This window comes from Harmonia axyridis, chromosome 5 (genome assembly GCF_914767665.1).
Source record: "Harmonia axyridis chromosome 5, icHarAxyr1.1, whole genome shotgun sequence".
NCBI classification, from domain to species: Eukaryota; Metazoa; Arthropoda; class Insecta; order Coleoptera; family Coccinellidae; genus Harmonia; species Harmonia axyridis.
In genome coordinates, this window is record NC_059505.1 from 12,791,545 (window position 1) to 12,809,434 (window position 17,890).

Sequence of the window (17,890 nt, forward strand, 5' to 3'; positions counted from 1 at the left end):
TGATGCAGAGAAAAGGTTTAAATTTTTTCAAGCGAAAACCTTGCATCGGATTGAAAAAAGTCAAGTGCTCAACTTTGGTAAGAAATGATTAGGAATTTCAAAAATAATTTTTATTTCAGGAAAAATCTGTGGCGTACCATGAATGTCTGCCAAAATAGGCAGGTCAAATTACGTACGAACGCCACTGGTGGACATTGAAAAAAAGTGATACATCAAAAAATGCCTCTTGATTCATAGAACATGAATGACAAATTTCATTGAAATATCTGAAGTGGTATTGTAGATATTAATAATAAATTATTTATTTTTGAAAACTTTACCACCCCATATCTCATGACGTTTAGACGTTTAGGATATATGTTCATATGAAGTTTTTTTTTTTAAATGGTCCCAAAAATCACCCCCACAAATAATGACATTCAATAAGGAAACATCCTGCTGCATTTATTCCACGGCTCAATTTTTTTTAATCACTGAAGAACTTGATATCATTTTTCTCTATAGTGGACTTTGATTAGACAAATGAACAATCGATGCATACTCGATTTGGTTTACATACAAAGCCGTATCTAGGTACTATTGGGCCTGTGGCAATATATTTTACAGCGCCCCCCATTTTCGAAATTTTTTTTTTACCTATTTTATTTTTTATAGTATTTTTTCATACATAATTTAAGTCTTATATTTTCGTTCAAGTTTTAAAATAATAATTGAATAATAATGAATACTTGCAAAAAAATTCAGGGAGCGATTCCAGTTCTGAATAAAAATATCGTTTTGACATCCGCCAATTGGATACATTTCAGGTCTACAATAATTCCAACCTTCACAACGCGTATTTTCTGTCGATGTTTTGTACAAGAGACCTCATTTGTTAAGAATGGATTAGTCTATCCAAAATTAATTTACTTATTGTATTTATTTCTTCATATTGTAAAATATGAATAAAGAGAAATTTATTGCGAAACAATTTTGAGGGGTGGCTTTTTGTACCCCTTGAAATTATAGAGGAACACCACTAACAATTTTTTGAATGCCTTCTCACTCGAATGAAATGTCGGTTCAATTTCATTTTTAGGAATTTTTTGGTTTTCGAGAAATAAATTATGTCAAAGCGATATTTTCATTCACAAATATAAAAATATAAAATGCATGTAACAAAAAAAAAACAATTATTAACTTTTCACAAATTGAAAACTACTTTTCGGGCTCCATCTTTAGGGGCTATAACTAAGCAGGAGGGGGCTCAAAAAAAAGTTCATTTGAAAGACCCACCCTATTTTTTGGAAAGGATACTCCCTCTAATTGTTTTCGCAACTATTCATATTCATATATTTACTTATTTTCATTGAAATACACATTTCATATAGGTACATATGAAGAGATAACTCCTGAAGATTTAAAAGACCGATCGTTATAAAATTGTATCAAAGAAAAATAAGCCGCACTTGACTCAAAAAGAGATGGTACCGTTTGTCGAAGAAATACTGACAAGCTTGATGAAGTGCAATATTTTGAAGGTTTCCAGATTCTCGGCATCGCTCGTCGCGAGGCGTATATATACATGCAAACCGAGTTGTGATCTTTCGAATTATTTCGCCTGGTGCTTCAATATTTTTTTCTTTTGATATTTTTGAGCGCTCCTGTGGACCTTTCGCCCATGGCAGGTGCCACCTATGCCACGCCTCAGATACGGCTCTGTTCATATATTCCAAAAAGTTTTTAACAATGGCCATTTAACATTTTAGAAAAGTAACTTTCAGCACCCAATAAAATTTAAATGATTGAATTAAGATGGTAGCAATGAAGACATTTGAGAAGCATCACGAGTTCTACAACATATAAAAAATTCAAGCGAATTCATCCCAAGTCATTTTGCCTACCTTTTCTGATTGATATATTTTCATTCGGTACCTTGAACTTTCACAAATGGGAGTTTTGTTCATCAAGCTTGAAAAGCCGCCCCTGAATTTTGGCGCCCTAGGCGACCGCCTACGCCCTAGCGACGGCTCTGATCAATTCAAAAATAATCGACAGCCACATCATTTAAAGATCGTCATAATTATTCTCTTTGAAGTGGCGAATCAAATTCGTAGACGGGCTGAAACCTCCGAATATCTGAACCTTATGATGTTCGCCGTAACCAGAATTACTCTTCCACGTCCCAGACGGTGATTCTTGTCCTTCGATATCTATGGAACAACCTTCTGTATCTTTCGTACTCTTATCGAACTTGACGACAGTCCTGTCGTCGGAGATGCTATAGCTCTTTCTCAGTCTGGAATACTGTTTAACCTTGTCGCTACTTAAACCTAGGAATTGCATGATCTTGTCCGAATTCTGCAGGACGAAGTCCTTGATCAGGTCGTCGCCGGTTTGCGTCTCGACGTCGACTGTGTTCCTGAGCGGTCTAAACGTTTCTGTCACGGGCTCATCAGGGTCCCAGCAGAACATTTCCGGCGGATGCGATGAGCTCCTGGCCAGGATGCCGTTTCTCGAGAAGTTATCGCCGGCACGTGCCAAATTAGGGTTGGAGATGGCGTTGAAAGATGACGACACTCCTGTCGAAGGCGTCTTCATCTCCTGCAGGGCCTGGATGGCGTTCCGGACCTGAAAAGATCGAATTACATCGATTATTAAGACAGATAATGGAGAAGGAAATGGAAGGTATAGTGGATTTACAACTCCGATATCAGACATAGAAGATTCTTATTGAATGATCGTTTCTCAAAGAGGTGTTTACTTTTAAAGGAGCCAAACCCAAACGGGAGATCAAACACGTTATTTGCAACAAAAAATATCATATAACACATCATTGGAATGCTGATGGTTGTTCTTCAATTCAAACATTTATTGATTTCAAGGAATATACGAACTGACAAAAAAACCCATAGCTAGTATAGCAAGGAGTGAATGATTGAATTAGGAGAAAAAATAGTTAAGGTTTTTTCATGTAAACAATTTTTGTAACTTAAATATTGTAGTCGTTTTTTGCAAGTTTTTTAAATTTTACAACAACCCAGCTATTCGAGGAGATCCAAAGGCGATGTTTAGTTGTTGTTAAAATGCCTAGAGCACGTGTACTCGGAATTTATCGTCAGCTAAGTGAATTTGAAAGAGGACGAATTATTTGTCTATGGGTTGTCAATTCGAGAAATCGCTATCCGTACGAACATAAATCCAATTACTGGTATGAGATGTTGTCAAGCTTGGTTTGTTAATGCCCAAAATCGACGAAAAGTAGGCACCGGACGTTGAAGCGGCACAAATGATGTTCAAGATCGACGTCTAAGACCTAATCCATTAGAGACGACTACTCGATCTTTGGCTGATGAGTGGTTAGGAGAACAAGGCCATTCTTCAACTGCTCGAACGGTTTACCGGCGGATAAGGCCTTTTGGACTGCAGCGTTATCGACCCCATATTGTGTAACCTCTGACGGCTGAGCATCGCCGGCAACGATTACAGTGGTGCAGAGAACGACAACATTGGAATGTGGAATGGCAACAGGTCGTCTTTTCTAATTAATCTCGATTCTCCTTGGGTGCACATGATGGCCGAAGAAGGGTTAGACGACGTCGGGAGAAAGACGTGAATTTCAGTTTGATGTTGAGCGATATGTACACCGTACAGTAGGCGTTATTGTATGGGGTGCTATTGAAAATGCAAGTATGTTACCTTTAGTCTTTATTCGAGGTAACATGACACCACTGAGTTACTTTCAAGGAATAGTGACGCCATATGTTCTCCCTTACCTTAACCGGCTCGAGAATCCAACATTTCAGCAAGATAACGCCCGACCTCATGTTGCCAGAGTTAGTTTAAACTTTTTCGAAGCGACCCATGTGAATCTTTTGCCATGGCCGTTCAGATCCCCCGAACTTTCGCCAATAGAGCATGTTTGGGATATCATGGGTAGAAGGCTTGAAAATTTACCCCGGCCCCCACGGACTTTGGCGGCTCTTATGAGACATGAATTACAGTTAACTTGGGATAATATCCCTCAAGAAAAAATAGACCATCTTATTGTGCTTCAATGCCGAGACGTGTTGGGGAGTGTATAGATAATTGCGGTGGACGAATACATAATCAACGAATTTATTGAAAAAAATTGTATACTGTCTATGTTTTACCAAAAAAAAAATACATTTAAACAGAACCGTCGTCAGTTATTTAATTTCAGTATTCCCAATGCTACACAAAAGTTGAGGAGGTTCAATAATTTTGTGACCGATTCTCGTCTACCAAATGTTCATTTATGAGAGATGAATTGTTCACTTTCTTATAGGTACCTGAATGTTTTTTTGCTCCTCCTTCATTAACTTTTTCAGTTTCAGGCATGTTCTTGTCGTTTACGTTTCTAATAGTTTTGGATCAGCTGTTGTTTTACATTACATTAACTTTGATTCAAATTCTGAAAATTTATATTGTAATAATGCCTAGACGTAAACTTAGTGCGGATGAAGCCAATAGAGCTATTGATATGATATAAGCGCGTTAGGCATGCCTCCAACCGTTTACTTCTTAAAGAGGAAGCGAAATGAATATACAAGAATCGTGAAATTGAGCATGGAAATAAAACAGACCCAGAGACCCAGGCCGTAGTGTTTGATGTGAAATTGAGGATGAGATGGATTAATAAAATAATCAACTAATTCGATCAATACGTGTAATTTCCAGAATTTATTTGGTTAGGTACTGCCTCATAGGACAAGCCTCCACTGGTATTTTTGGATTCTCAATTCAGAAAAGGTGAAGAAACCTGAAACCTGTCGAGCCGTCTTTATTATCTATCTAAAAAGTCGAGTGTGGATGAACACAAACGTTACTGCGGTACACCTTCGAGGTATAATACATAACACAGTTTATTGAATTTTGAAGAATTATTGAAGCGATCATAAGTAGTAAGATAAAAGCTAACATTTTCACTTGAAAAAACATGTAACACTCTATTCCTTAATAAACTTCTAATAATATAGAAGTATAAAATTCATTCCCTACCAAGAGAATGGTTTTTATATACCTACACATAAATGAGTATCTAGACAGCTTCGAGACAAATACATCAATTTGAGATCGTATCACTCGTATCTCCAGAAAACGCGTTCGAGTGTTGCAGCTTCCATCAGCATAAAATTTATCTCTGGATGAAGATTAAATGGAGAAAGGAGATCCCGAGTCTCGGTGCGTTCTCCCACACGGATTTATGAAATCAGCAAAAGGGATAAATTTTCTTTATTACACTATACGAACGCCCACTCAGGTTACGATCTGGCGGAGACGGGACGGTTCTAGATTCGGTCATTTTATCGGGCCTTTCCCCCGAGGATTCGTTGGCTTTGTGATGATTCTTTGCAAGCCCGTAGGATGGCGCTACATTCTGTGCAATACTCAACTATACACATATTATAATAACATGGACTGGCCTTCACGTGGTTTCTGGTTTCTACTCGCAACGCTGTCTATCAAAAAGAGAGAGATGTTGTGAAAGATAGATCAATTTATGGCAAAAAAAAAACAAATGGCTGAAGGAATAACGCATTTTTAATTTTTGCTTGAGAAAAATATTGATGATATGGATGAGAGGATTATGGAAAGAACTAAATGAATCAAGGAGCTCAAGATATCTAAAATTTCTTTCAGCGAATTTCATTTAGTCCTATTTGAAAGAAAATATTTTTATTTTCTATTCTAGAGTTTTCAGAAAGTTCAGTGTATGAATAATATCAGACATAATTAAATTTATATTCGATATTATGTAGCATAGGCTTCCAAATCATTTCGAACAGCTTGGTGCATCGGTATTTAATAGGAGAGTGAAGGAGTTACTTTTAGGAAAGACTATATTATACAAGTTGAGTGAATTTTTAAATTAACTGTGACATCGAATCCAATTTTTGTATGTATTCAATTTTGAATACTATTCAATTTTGAATACTATGTGTATGATTATTTTTTATTATATTTTGTGATGTTTTCACATTCATTTGACAAGCCATGTATTTTTTTATGGCAATCATTTGTTCATTTTCTGTATCATGTACAACTAAAATGCTTAAGGGTGTTCATACCACTGCTATTTCAGTGTTAATCAACTGTATTTGTGAGTCCAAAATACAGGTAGGATTCATTTCATTTTTTGAGTGAACAATGACGTGATAGTGAACTTGGACGTATCGTCTCGATTTTCAAAAAAATCGATAGTATTCCGCAAATTGAACTTTGAAATTAAACACATTCTTTAAATGACTATTCAGCTTTAGAGAGACTTCTCATTTCAAGTAACTCATCGTTAAATGTTCAGTGATATTATGAGTTTTGAATTGGTGCAAACATTTTTTAAAAATTGCTTGATTTGCTCAATGGAATCTTGAACTGTATTTTATGGCTCGAGATGAATGACACTCTTATGATTTACGAGGGTAGGGCTGTAATGAACTCATTACTACTAATTTGGATATGGTGAACATTATTCGCAATTTCTTTTAATTCTGTTGGTTTAAAATCGATTTCATCAGACATAATTCACGAATTCAATGCATAATTATAAATTATTTCAAATTTCACATTCGTGTTGTAATAGGAGGCCATGCTGCAACTTGTTTTAGAATATACTATTATTATATTGACACTGTAACAGCCAATTACCCATGATGAAGTGGATCATTTACGACAACGTCAAGCGAAAACGGTCATGGTCGAAACGCGGCGAGCTGGCCAAGCTAGGATTGATGGCCAGGAAAGTTTTACTGTGTGTTTAGTGGGATAGACAGGTAAATATTTACTATGAGCTGCTAACTCGGAATTGTACTGTCAATAATAGGACTGTCTGAAGGAATTAATCTCCCAGAAGCGACCAGCTTTGGCCAAAAATGAAGGAATTGTGTTCCATCAGGACAAGGCCAGGCCACACACATCGATTGTGACTTGCCAGAAGATCCGGAAGCTAGCCTGGACCTGGCACCAAGTGATTATCATCTGTCCATGACGAAAATTTTGCTGGTGAAAAAAAAAAAAAGAGACTTGTGAAAATCGACTATCGCAATTTTTTGAAAATGGAGACGGGGGCTTCTATGAGAGAGCTCTAATGTTATTACCTTCAAAATATCAACAGGTTATCGCGCCTCTTTGACCTAAATCGGATCATTCTAACTATGATAATTGAAGCCTTGTTTTTCATGCAAAAATAATGGATATATTTTTACAACACCTTATAAGTGATAATCAATCTTTTTATTACTATTCCTATGATTCTCCAATAAAGCTGAATAATTTTTATGATAGCAAAACAAAACTGAAAAAATTTTACAGACGTGTTTTATTGGCAAGCAGGCTTGATTTTATTGCAACAAGCATTATATTTCAGATAATTTTCCGAAGTCCCGACGAAAAGTATATATTGCGCACGTGCCTGTTGTTATAATTGTCTATTTTTATTAACTTCCTTTCCCAGAGTAAAGTATATGTATAATAAATATCGGATTGAGTACCTGAATACATATATGACCCGAAGAATAGGAAAAATAATGTTAAGGGATGGCGGAGAGCCCTGAAATAAAATAAATTTCTGACGTCGATGTTTCATGAAATAAATGGAGAAAATTGACTCAGGAATTTTTTTTTGTGAACTTCTATATTACAGGGTTCTAAAAATTCAAGCCTGCGAATAAGTAACGATTTCGTTTTCAACGCTATAATGGTCGCAAAGCGTGAAAACCACATGAGATGAGACACACAGTTTATGAAAAAAAAAGCAATAATTATTTCGAGGGTATTTCAGAATCTCCAGCGGTACTATTCAACAGATTTTTTGAGGAGAAATAGTATATATATTCTAAAACAAGTAGCAGAATGTACTCATATTCTAACATGAATGCGAAATTCGAAAACGAACGACAAAGGAGCGAGTTTTAGAACTTTAGAATAATTTATAATTAAATTCGTGAATTATGTGTGACGAAATCGATTACATTACATTACCAAAATAAGGAGAAATTGCGAATTATGTTGCGAATCGTTTCAATAGATATATCCAAATTATATTGACAATTGACGTGTGTTAAAAATTGATAGGATCGTCAGCGTAGGCAATCCCTAAAAGAAAAATATAACTAAAAATAATGCTATCAAGAGTTAATTACAGCAATGTTTTGAGTACTGTAATGAACTTATTACGATACTGAAATAGAGAAAAATGCTTGGAAAAATATATTTTTGTACAGGGTGGGCAAATACGCGAGGTGAGCGGCTATATCTCAGGATCCACTCATCGTAGAGACTTGCGGTAAAAATTGTTACCACTAAAGTGTAAAAGAAAACACACTTGAAATTGTTTTCAAGTTCATACCTCTACCGCTAGGGGGAGTAATAGCTATCTTCGAGATGAAAAATGAATTTTACTCGAAAATGTTTTATATGAAGTTGCAGAAAAAATATCATCACTGTAATCCTTGTAAAATTATCTATCTTTTTGAATTGTCACTTTCGATTTTACGACATCAAATGAGGGTAGGTGAAAGGGAGGAATCTGACTGATTGAAGTGCCTGTAACTTCAGTTTGGCTCATAATTTTTGAGCAAATTAGATTTCGGAGTAAAATGAACAAAACAATGAACTTCTGACTTAGCACCCCCTATCGAAAGCAGCAAAAACAAATTTATCATGAGTATATTTTGTCCTCAATCAACAAGATATTATTTCTTAGACGAGATCTATTTTGCTCAAAAATTGAGCTAAACTGAGGTTACAGGCATTTCAATCAGTCAGATTTCTCCCTTTCCCCTACCCTTATTTGATGTCATAAAATCGAAAATGACAATTCTAAAAGATAGAGAATTTTCCAAGGATTACAGTGATGATTTTTTTCTTCAGTTTTATATGAAACATTTTTGAGTGAAATTCATTTTTCTACTCGACGATAGCTATAATGCCATCTAGCGGTAGAGGTTTGAACTTCAAAACAATTTCCAGTGTGTTTTCTTGAACACTTTAGTGGTAAAAATTTTTACCGCAAGTGTCAAGTGGATCCTGAGATATAGCCGCTTACCTCGCTTATTTGCCCACCCTGTACATATGTTTACCATTTCACATTGAAACAAAACATATGTTTGACAGAAATAATCTCAATATTATATCAGAATCTGTAAGAGCTATAGAGAAGGAAATTGAAACATAAATCTCCAGAGTTTACAGACAAAAACGTCTTATTTTAACCTGAAGAAAAGGCACAGAATTTTGAGGAACCCCATATACGCGACCGTCCATTAGCAGGATCACTACGCTCTTCATTACGGAGGTTTGGTGGTGTAAAAGACAGGGACCACAGAATCGACTTACAAATCATCAGTAGTCCCTTTATAAAACATAGCAATCTGCCAAGAACGGCCGTTATTAATGTGACTTCCACTTACCTCTATGCTTAAGGCCGCCACATCCTGATGTAAAGTCGAAATTTGCGAGTCTAGCTTTTCAACGCTGTTTCGTTTTGTGCTTTCCCCATCCTCGTTACTCACATCATCGGAGGATGCATGCATCGATTGTTTTGACGGTATGTTCACGCTTCTTTGCCTCTCTACTCTCTGGCGCAGCATAGCAAGATGATTGGTCGCTATTCCACCCAGTCGCGGCCTTAGTTTTATGTTCTCCTGTATTTCTTGTAATCTGAAAGAAAGATGTTCCGATTAAAATATTTAGCATTTATCTGTAATTAGTTTCGAATTCAGTATCGTAGGAATTTTTCATATGTTGAATGAAACAATCGCTTCACTGTTTCACCCCTAACGCCGGCCCTGCGAATAGCCGATCTGACCTGATGAAAGTCTGAGATATGCATTACACAATCAATGGAACTACTGAATCTGAAATCCGAAATTTGACTATCTAATACCAGACGGCAGTCGTGAATTTCACTTCAACCTTTTGGCTCATATATTCGGACCGTCAAGTGTACAAATTTCGATGTTTTAGCACAACACCTTTCAAACCATAGGAGATAGACAAAATCTGATACCCCATTCTCGTTCTCTCATTCTGAAAAAATATTATTATTATTATTATTTGAACTGGGGTCGTTTTGCTTCGATAAGCCTTCCGGGAACTGCGACCATGCAGGTCTTTTGTTCACTACCCTACTCATTCATAGAAACCCAAGGAGGTCGTCAACGACGTTAATAAAATTGACAACCTCCCTAGGGGCCTTGGCCATTACCTCTCTGGTATCCAGGACCGGCTTGCCCATGTGAATGGTTCTTAGGCCAGCCAGCTCTGGACACTTGCATATCAAGTGTTCAGCCGTTTCTACTTCCGATCCACAGAGCCTGCAAATCTCGTCTGCTGACTTTCCCATACGGTACAAATGATGTTTGTACCGACAGTGCCCGTCAGCAGTCCCACCATCACCCGAAGCTCTGTTCGCGACAGCTTCAGGAGGTTTTTGGCGTAGGTAGGTGAAATCTTCACGAATTTCTTTGCCTGAGCAAGTCTAGGAGTGTTAGTCCAGTGGATTGTCCTACTGTTCAACTCCCATAGCTGGACCGCAGCTTTGTATTGGTCTTTTCCTATCCCACAGAAAGGCTCAGGTCCAGCAGGTCTTAACCTTGATGCACTTTTCGCAAGTTCATCCGCTCTTTCATTTCCCCCAACCCCACAGTGCCCTGGTACCCATAGTAGAGTTACCTTATTTCCTCTGACCAGTTGCTTTATGGTTTTACGGCACTCCCAAGTCAGCAGATACCCCTGACAACACTATTCCAGGGATCTCAGCGTGGTTTAGCTGTCCGTGGTGATGTAGATATGCGCCCCCTTGAGGTTCATTTTGAGACACTCCTGGGCGCATACATAAACAGCCATTATCTCGGTCTGTAGAATCGAGGGCTCACTTCCAGGGCTTTAGAGATCCTCAGTCTAGGTCCATATATCCCAATGCCGGTGCCCTTCTCTGTTTTTGATCCATCTGTGAACCATACGAATGACTTTTTGTCCAGACGATTTATGAGACTTATAGCACTAGGACGGTCATTTATAACCGTTTCAAAGGGCGTTTCAAAATCGTAGGTGGTTGGCATAATATCTGATGGTTTTGCGAGGAGGTTTGAATCTAGTTGATTCAGTATCCTCATATGTCCAACCCAGTTTCCAGGAAGGAGCTTTCCATTAAGGGAAATTCTTATTGCTTCGAGCAGGCTACATTTCCTCACATGTAGGTGTAAGGGAGGCAAGTCTAGTATGACCTCCAGCGCTGCCGTGGGAGCTGGTGCGCATAGCTCCTGTGACACCAATACACGCCAGCCTTTGCAGTTTCTGCAACCTGATGCGTGTGGTGACCTCCTCGGTTTTTGTCCACCATGCTAGAGATGCATAGGTGACAATAGGGCGTACCACCGCTGTGTATAACCACAGTACCATTTTCGGTTTCACTCCCCATGTCTTTCCAGAGAGTCTTTTGCATGCCCATATAGCCGCCGTGGCTCTGGAAAGAGTCTTATCTATATGTTTCCCCCAGTTCAGTTTACTGTCCAGGATAACACCTAGATATTTACACTTGCTAGAGAAGTGCAGAGTCTGACCATTTAAGACCAGAGCTCTGAGGTCGAGATTCCTTCTTCGAGTGAACGGAATTATTGGTGTTTTCGAGGGGTTGACAGTAAGCCCCTCTTCCCCGCACCAATTTTCAATAATTCTGAGAGCAAGTTGCATTCGGCTACTTATTGGGCCCCCATGCTTGCCTCTAACAGTCACCACTATGTCGTCGGCGTAAGCCGGGACGTTTAAGCCACCTGTTGTAAGCCTCCCCAAGAGGCCATCCATGACCAAGCTCCACAGCAGGGGTGATAGAACCCCTCCCTGAGGGCATCCCCTGCACGTCAGCACAGTCACTTCGGTTTCTCCCAGATAGGCTGTAACGGTTCGTCCTTTCAACATAGCTGATATCCACTTAACAGTGGAGGGTTCTATCCCTTTCCTTTTGGCTGCATTGCATATGGAGGTATGTAGGGTATGTCAAAGGCCCCTCCGATATCACCGAACATTGCAAGCAGAATCTCCTTTGCGTTGAGGGTGCCTTTCACCTCTCTAAGAAGATGATGAAGGGCATCTACAGTAGATCTACCCGCCCTATAAGCAAACTGTTTACTATGGAGCTTTAAACTTCCCCTTATATTATTGTCCATTATTTTCTCCATGGGCTTCAGGAGAAAAGAGGTGAGGCATATGGGTCGATAGGATTTAGGCTCCGGGGAGCCTTTTCGACCCTCTTTGGGTATGAATACTACCCTCGCCTCCCTCCATGATTTCGGGATATAGCCCCTTGTAAAGCTGGCTTTAAAGAGCTCAGTTATCGGGGCTATAAGCACTTCAACACCTTTCTGAAGCATGGCTGGAAAAATACCATCCATGCCTGCTGATTTGAAGGGCTGAAAGCTCTTTATCGCCCATTCAATTCTTTCTGGTGTGAATAGTCTACCAGCTTTCTGAGAATCCCGGTACAACATCGTACCTATGGTTTGTATCAATATAAATAATAGAAAATGGTCAAAAACCATTTTTCATCTATGAGTCTCAATATTGCTATGGTTTTAACTGTCGATTGACGGAAGGAGACTGCTCTTGTTATAGGAGCTCTATTTTTCTCTGGTCATCAACAGTTAAAACGAAAGAAATATTGGGATTCTAAGTTTTCTGAACTACAATAATTGGTCTACTAAAAATAATGGAGAAAAAAATCGGACACAGTTCCAGAAATCACCCTGTAGATTTGTATTCAAAATTAGTATATCACTTGATGAAAACTTTAAATATCAATGTCAAATTTGTGTTAAATTTTTTGTGAAAAGAAGGTGCTATGAGAAAAAAAAACTATAACACCCTTCATCTCAAAAACAAAGCATTTGTTTGTTTCTAGGACTTATTTTCCTAAAATGAAACATGAAATCCGTCATTTTCCTTAATACCCTCTGTATAATCAGCGATTCGAATATTATGTATTTTGCTTTCAATATAAAATGTTGAATTTAATATGGAGTATACGTTCTATGCACCTGCCCATGACTGTAAGGGCTTTTCTATGGTTCATGAAATATGCATTCATTGTCCTTCCGCTACTCCAGTGGAATACGTTCTCTTTGAGCACCAGCCTTTTAAATATTTATATGCGGTTTAATATAATTTGATAGCTCATCTTTGTCTTCTTCACTTTGGAGAAGGAAAATTGATAATTTTTTTATTTTTGAAGGATTTTGCAGACAAAAACCACATTCGCCAACGGCGAAGAGAATTTTATCATATCGAACGTAATGAGTGGTTTTCTAGAGTATAAGCATTCAAAATTACTTTTTAAATTAATTTACACTCTGTATATAATTATCTTAAAGTGAATTTTTCGATACGATATTTTGATTTTGAAAATTTGAAATTTTTATGTTTCAGCAAAAAGAATCTACATGAATTACAGAGTTCTGAAGCTTTCAAAGAAAACTTTGAACAGTGGACGATCGAATAATTTTAATTTAGTTTTCTTTATATATAGATTCGATACAGGCATTTCAAATATGTATTGGAAAATAAAATTTTATCTCATATGATTCCATAAATTTGAGATGATAATAAGTAATAAAAAATTGAGCAAATGTGCTTATTTTTGTTCTTTCCTTTTATTCGAAATGAAAATTTTCCAGGGCAAACAGGTGATTGTTGTAATATTCATATTTCTGTCCCGATTATACTAGACCTCCCTGAGACCTATCAGAAACTTGGATCTTGATTTTTATTAGGACATTATTTAATGGATTTCTTCCATACTCGCTGAAAATTTTCGAATAAATAAAAAAAGTGACTTTCACAAATATTATCATATTAATTTTTCATTATTTTTTTAATATTATGATAACTGCTATCTAGGTCATTCAAGGATTCAATAAAAGAACTAACTATATTTCAGAATTATATAAATGGACACTATAATTCTAACATAAATTTATAATGAATCAGAATTGTACAGATTATACTAAAGAGGTACGTGGATGGGTATTAATTTTTGAGTGCTCGTCACCGAACATATACTCTATCCTCTATCATTTCGTCACAATGCCCGTATATTTCTAATTTAAACCCAGAATAATCATAGATGATAAGGTCCGCTTCTCTGATTATTCCGAATATTATGATAACTGCCTCATTATTTCATTATCGAGAGAGATTCACAATGAAAGATAATGTTTACTAGATATATATTAGAAATTATAATATGATTGTAAATTATAAATTTATCATACAGGATATTCCTGAATTGGAGGTACAAGGGAAAATGAGAGATTCCTTGTATAATTTGAAGAAAAAATGTTCCATAAACATGAGCTCGCAAACGCTTTTTTTCGAAATATAGGGTGTTTCTTGGAGCCATACTTTTTTGTAATTATCGAATCTTCATTATCCTTCCCTCTAGATTAGGTAAAGAAGTACCAAAATTTATAATTCTTGTATATTCATCACAGCTAACTGGATCTTTATAATAATTTGGATTATCCTTAGGATAACTGGAGAAATGTTCGAATTTATTATTGGACCTGGGTTTTTTTACATTTCTTGAACAACCAGTGGTGCACCAAAAAAATGGCCTGGAGGAAAGAAGCAGGCACTGTCCAGAAAAATTTGCCCTGTAGATTTGAAATCAGAATTAGCACATCACAAGATTAAAACTTTAAATTGCAAAATCTATGCCGAATATAAGTTAAAAATCTTGCGAAGGAAAGGTGCTATGAGAAAAAACTTATTTTCTTAAAATGATTTGAGGAATCTGTCATTTTTGTTGGTACCTCCAATTCAGGAACAATCTGTAATCTTAAAAATTTCCCGAAACATATCGAATGATTTTGTTTGCGGGACATCTTTTGGCGTACATTTGAGGCTTGAACGAGCAACCCCCTAGGAGGGGTCGCCTCAATCACTCAAAATTGAATAGGGAAGAGGGGAGAAGTGATACTTCATTAGGAAGGTCTTGAAAGCCTCTTTACAACGATGTATGAAAAACATAATTTTAATGGACCGTTTTCGCCAAAAACCCTCTAGACTTCTTCTTGTGGGGACATCTAAGTCCATGATTTTTGTGACTCAGCCTGAAAAATTGGACAAAGTACCCCAACGAATTGTAAATGAGTGTCATAACATAACTCCAGTTATGCTGAACCATGGTAGATAAGATTTTCAGTCAAGATTGTTATATTGTATGGAAGTCATTGGAAAACATAACATTAGATTTAAAAACGCAGATTTGATTTGTTTGATTTCAAGCATGATAAAAGAACTTGAAAAAAATTATCTAAATATTCAAGATGCCTCATTTAAGCTAATAAAATGATTTTTGGCTAAAACGATCCATCAAAATTACGTTTTTCATACACCGTTGTATGTAACTCTTCCCTATTCAATTTTAAGGGGTTGAAGCTCCCCTTTTAAGGGGTTGCTCGTTCAAGCCTCAAATATACGTAAAAAGATGTCCCGCAAACAAAAATCATTCGATATGTTTCAGGAAATTTTTCCAATCACTATGGGATTAGAAATATGTATAAGGAGTAGCTCTTCTGAAATGGAATACTCTGTATGTATCAATACGATTGGAATTCGTTATGAATTAAGATTACAGGTTGTTCCTGAATTGGAGGTACAAGCGAAGATGACAGATTCCTCAGATCATTCCAAGAAAATAAGTCATATCAAACGCTTTGTCTTCGAGATACAGGGTGTTTAAAGTTAAATTTTTTTAATTTTTTCTCTCATAGCACCTTTCCTTCACAAGATTTTCAACTTCTGCAATTTAGAGTTTTCCTGATGTGATATGCTAATTTTGATTTCAAATCAAGACGGGAAATTTTTGTGAAACAGTGCCTGCTTCTTTCCTCCAGACCTTTTATTTGGTGCACTACTGGTAGTTTAGAAAAATGTAAAAAACACACCTTGTATAATATGCTCTATTGTATTTATGTTTGAGCTCTCGACATTGAACAGATCCTTCCATTTTGTCGTCACAAGCTGACGTAAATTATTGCGCCAATTGAACCCTTTGAGACCACATACATATATACCTAAAGATAATTATGTGGTCTTCAAAGGTTCAATTGGCGCATGAATGCCCAAGCGTTCAAAAGCTCCTACGTTATTTCTTTCCTCTTTCTATTTTATAGATCTGCTTGTTGCATGATATTTTTGCGGACGGATATTTGGGAGGAGTAGTAATTGCGCCTATTATTCCTGTCAGCGATGCCTGATACCCTTTGTAATGTAGCTCCGTTGTCAAGAACAGGCAATGAAAAATTTTGCGCATGAGGTGCGGCGAAATATGCATTTTCATCAAAAGGTTAATATTCGGTGTAATTCGCCCAAAATTGATTTACCGCATCAGGATCCCCCTCGGCAAGCTGAATTTTCGGAATACCTACATATTTACGGGGTAGTGCAACTGATGTGGTTTTGTGACCATTTATTCCTCACTTTCGGAACAGTATTTGACATTATTTGAAAGCATTTTCAGGAATCATGTTCAGTATTTGTAGAAAATTATTTTCGAGAGATCATTTCCACAACATATTGCTCTATAATTTTAGAATTTCGAGGTTGGTCATATTCGATTTTGTCCGTCCATGAACACGATATATCTCGTTATAATTTAATTATTTTCAGGGTCTCGAATGCAATCAATAGGCGAATTCGTGCTGAATTTGGTTTTCCTTATAATTATAAGGAAAACCAAATTCAAAACTTCGTATTATATCATATAAAAATAAAATTGCATTCAGCCCCACTTTTTTCCATTTTGTTTTTCTCATCGAGCAGTCTATAAATATCACACAGTCCTCATTGACTATTGCAAAAAAGATAATATCAGTGATGATGGAAAAAATTCTTTGTTCAAATTATGAAAGAGATATAGTGTAAAAAAGGTGGGATATATCAATATCTCATGTGGGTATCATATATGAAAAAATTGACAAACTTGTGTCTACTCCTACACAATAATATATCTTCATGATATAGTTGGTTTATTTTTGTCTTGGAATATAATTCCAATTCTTAAAATGACAAAATTAATAACCAACCAAAATAAAAAACTAACTAAAACCGTTTTTAATTTATACAGTTAGTTATTTTGATTTTTTTTTGATTGGTTATTAATTTTGTCATTTTAGAATTGGAATCATAATTCAAGACAATAATAAACTTAATATATCCTGAAGATATATTATTGTGGAGGAATAGCCACAAAGTTGTCAATTTCTTGATATTCATTCCTTAGTTTTAATAACTCATATACCTATATTTGAGCCACGTTATTCGTTTCTTTCAAACTACGGGTTCTTGATTTTTTTTTGAAGGAGTCCCTGTTATTTCTCTCAGGCATATTTTCAATTTCAAATGAAATCGTATTTTTGAACTTGAAATCACCTTGTCCAATCTATCATAGAACGTTTGTCGATTTCATCAAAAATCGCCCTGAATTATTTGAAGTATCGAGCTTTAGGTATTTGTACTTTTGACTTTTGGCAATTTTTTAATTCACTACAAAGAGGGGTATTGCAACTAAGAAAATAATTTTGTGTCAAAAAATATGTCTTGTTTTAATAACTGACTTCGCGCCCTTACAATTTGGGGCCCCAGCAAAATGTCCGGTATGACGTTCCATAGATGGCCCTGTACACCCCCCCTCCCTTCAAAACCATCAATCTTTTATTCAAAAAATTTTCCGTGAGATGTTTTCTTTTCGATTCAATTAAAAAAATACATCCGGTAAGATGAATTTCCATCAGGTAAGGACCGAATACATTACATTACATTGGCTGGTGCCAATTGATATGTGAAGGGTGTTTTTTTAGAGCTATAGAACTTTAAATGGCAATTAAACAAC

The 17,890-nt window shown here is 36.5% G+C and overlaps 1 protein-coding gene across 4 annotated transcripts in view; it reads right to left on the reverse strand.

Annotated features, from left to right (window-relative positions):
* Positions 1-397: 397 nt before the first annotated feature.
* LOC123679769 (potassium voltage-gated channel subfamily H member 8) overlaps positions 398-17,890 on the reverse strand; it is a 444,333-nt gene continuing 426,840 nt past the window's right edge. For all 4 annotated transcript variants that reach the window (XM_045617253.1, XM_045617252.1, XM_045617255.1 and 1 more), the window contains 2 exons: positions 9,411-9,660; positions 398-2,610 (listed from right to left, as the gene is read on the reverse strand). In XM_045617253.1, the coding sequence (XP_045473209.1) occupies positions 2,047-2,610; positions 9,411-9,660 (814 nt within the window). In that variant the 3' untranslated portion in view covers positions 398-2,046. The remainder of the gene's footprint in view (positions 2,611-9,410; positions 9,661-17,890) is intronic.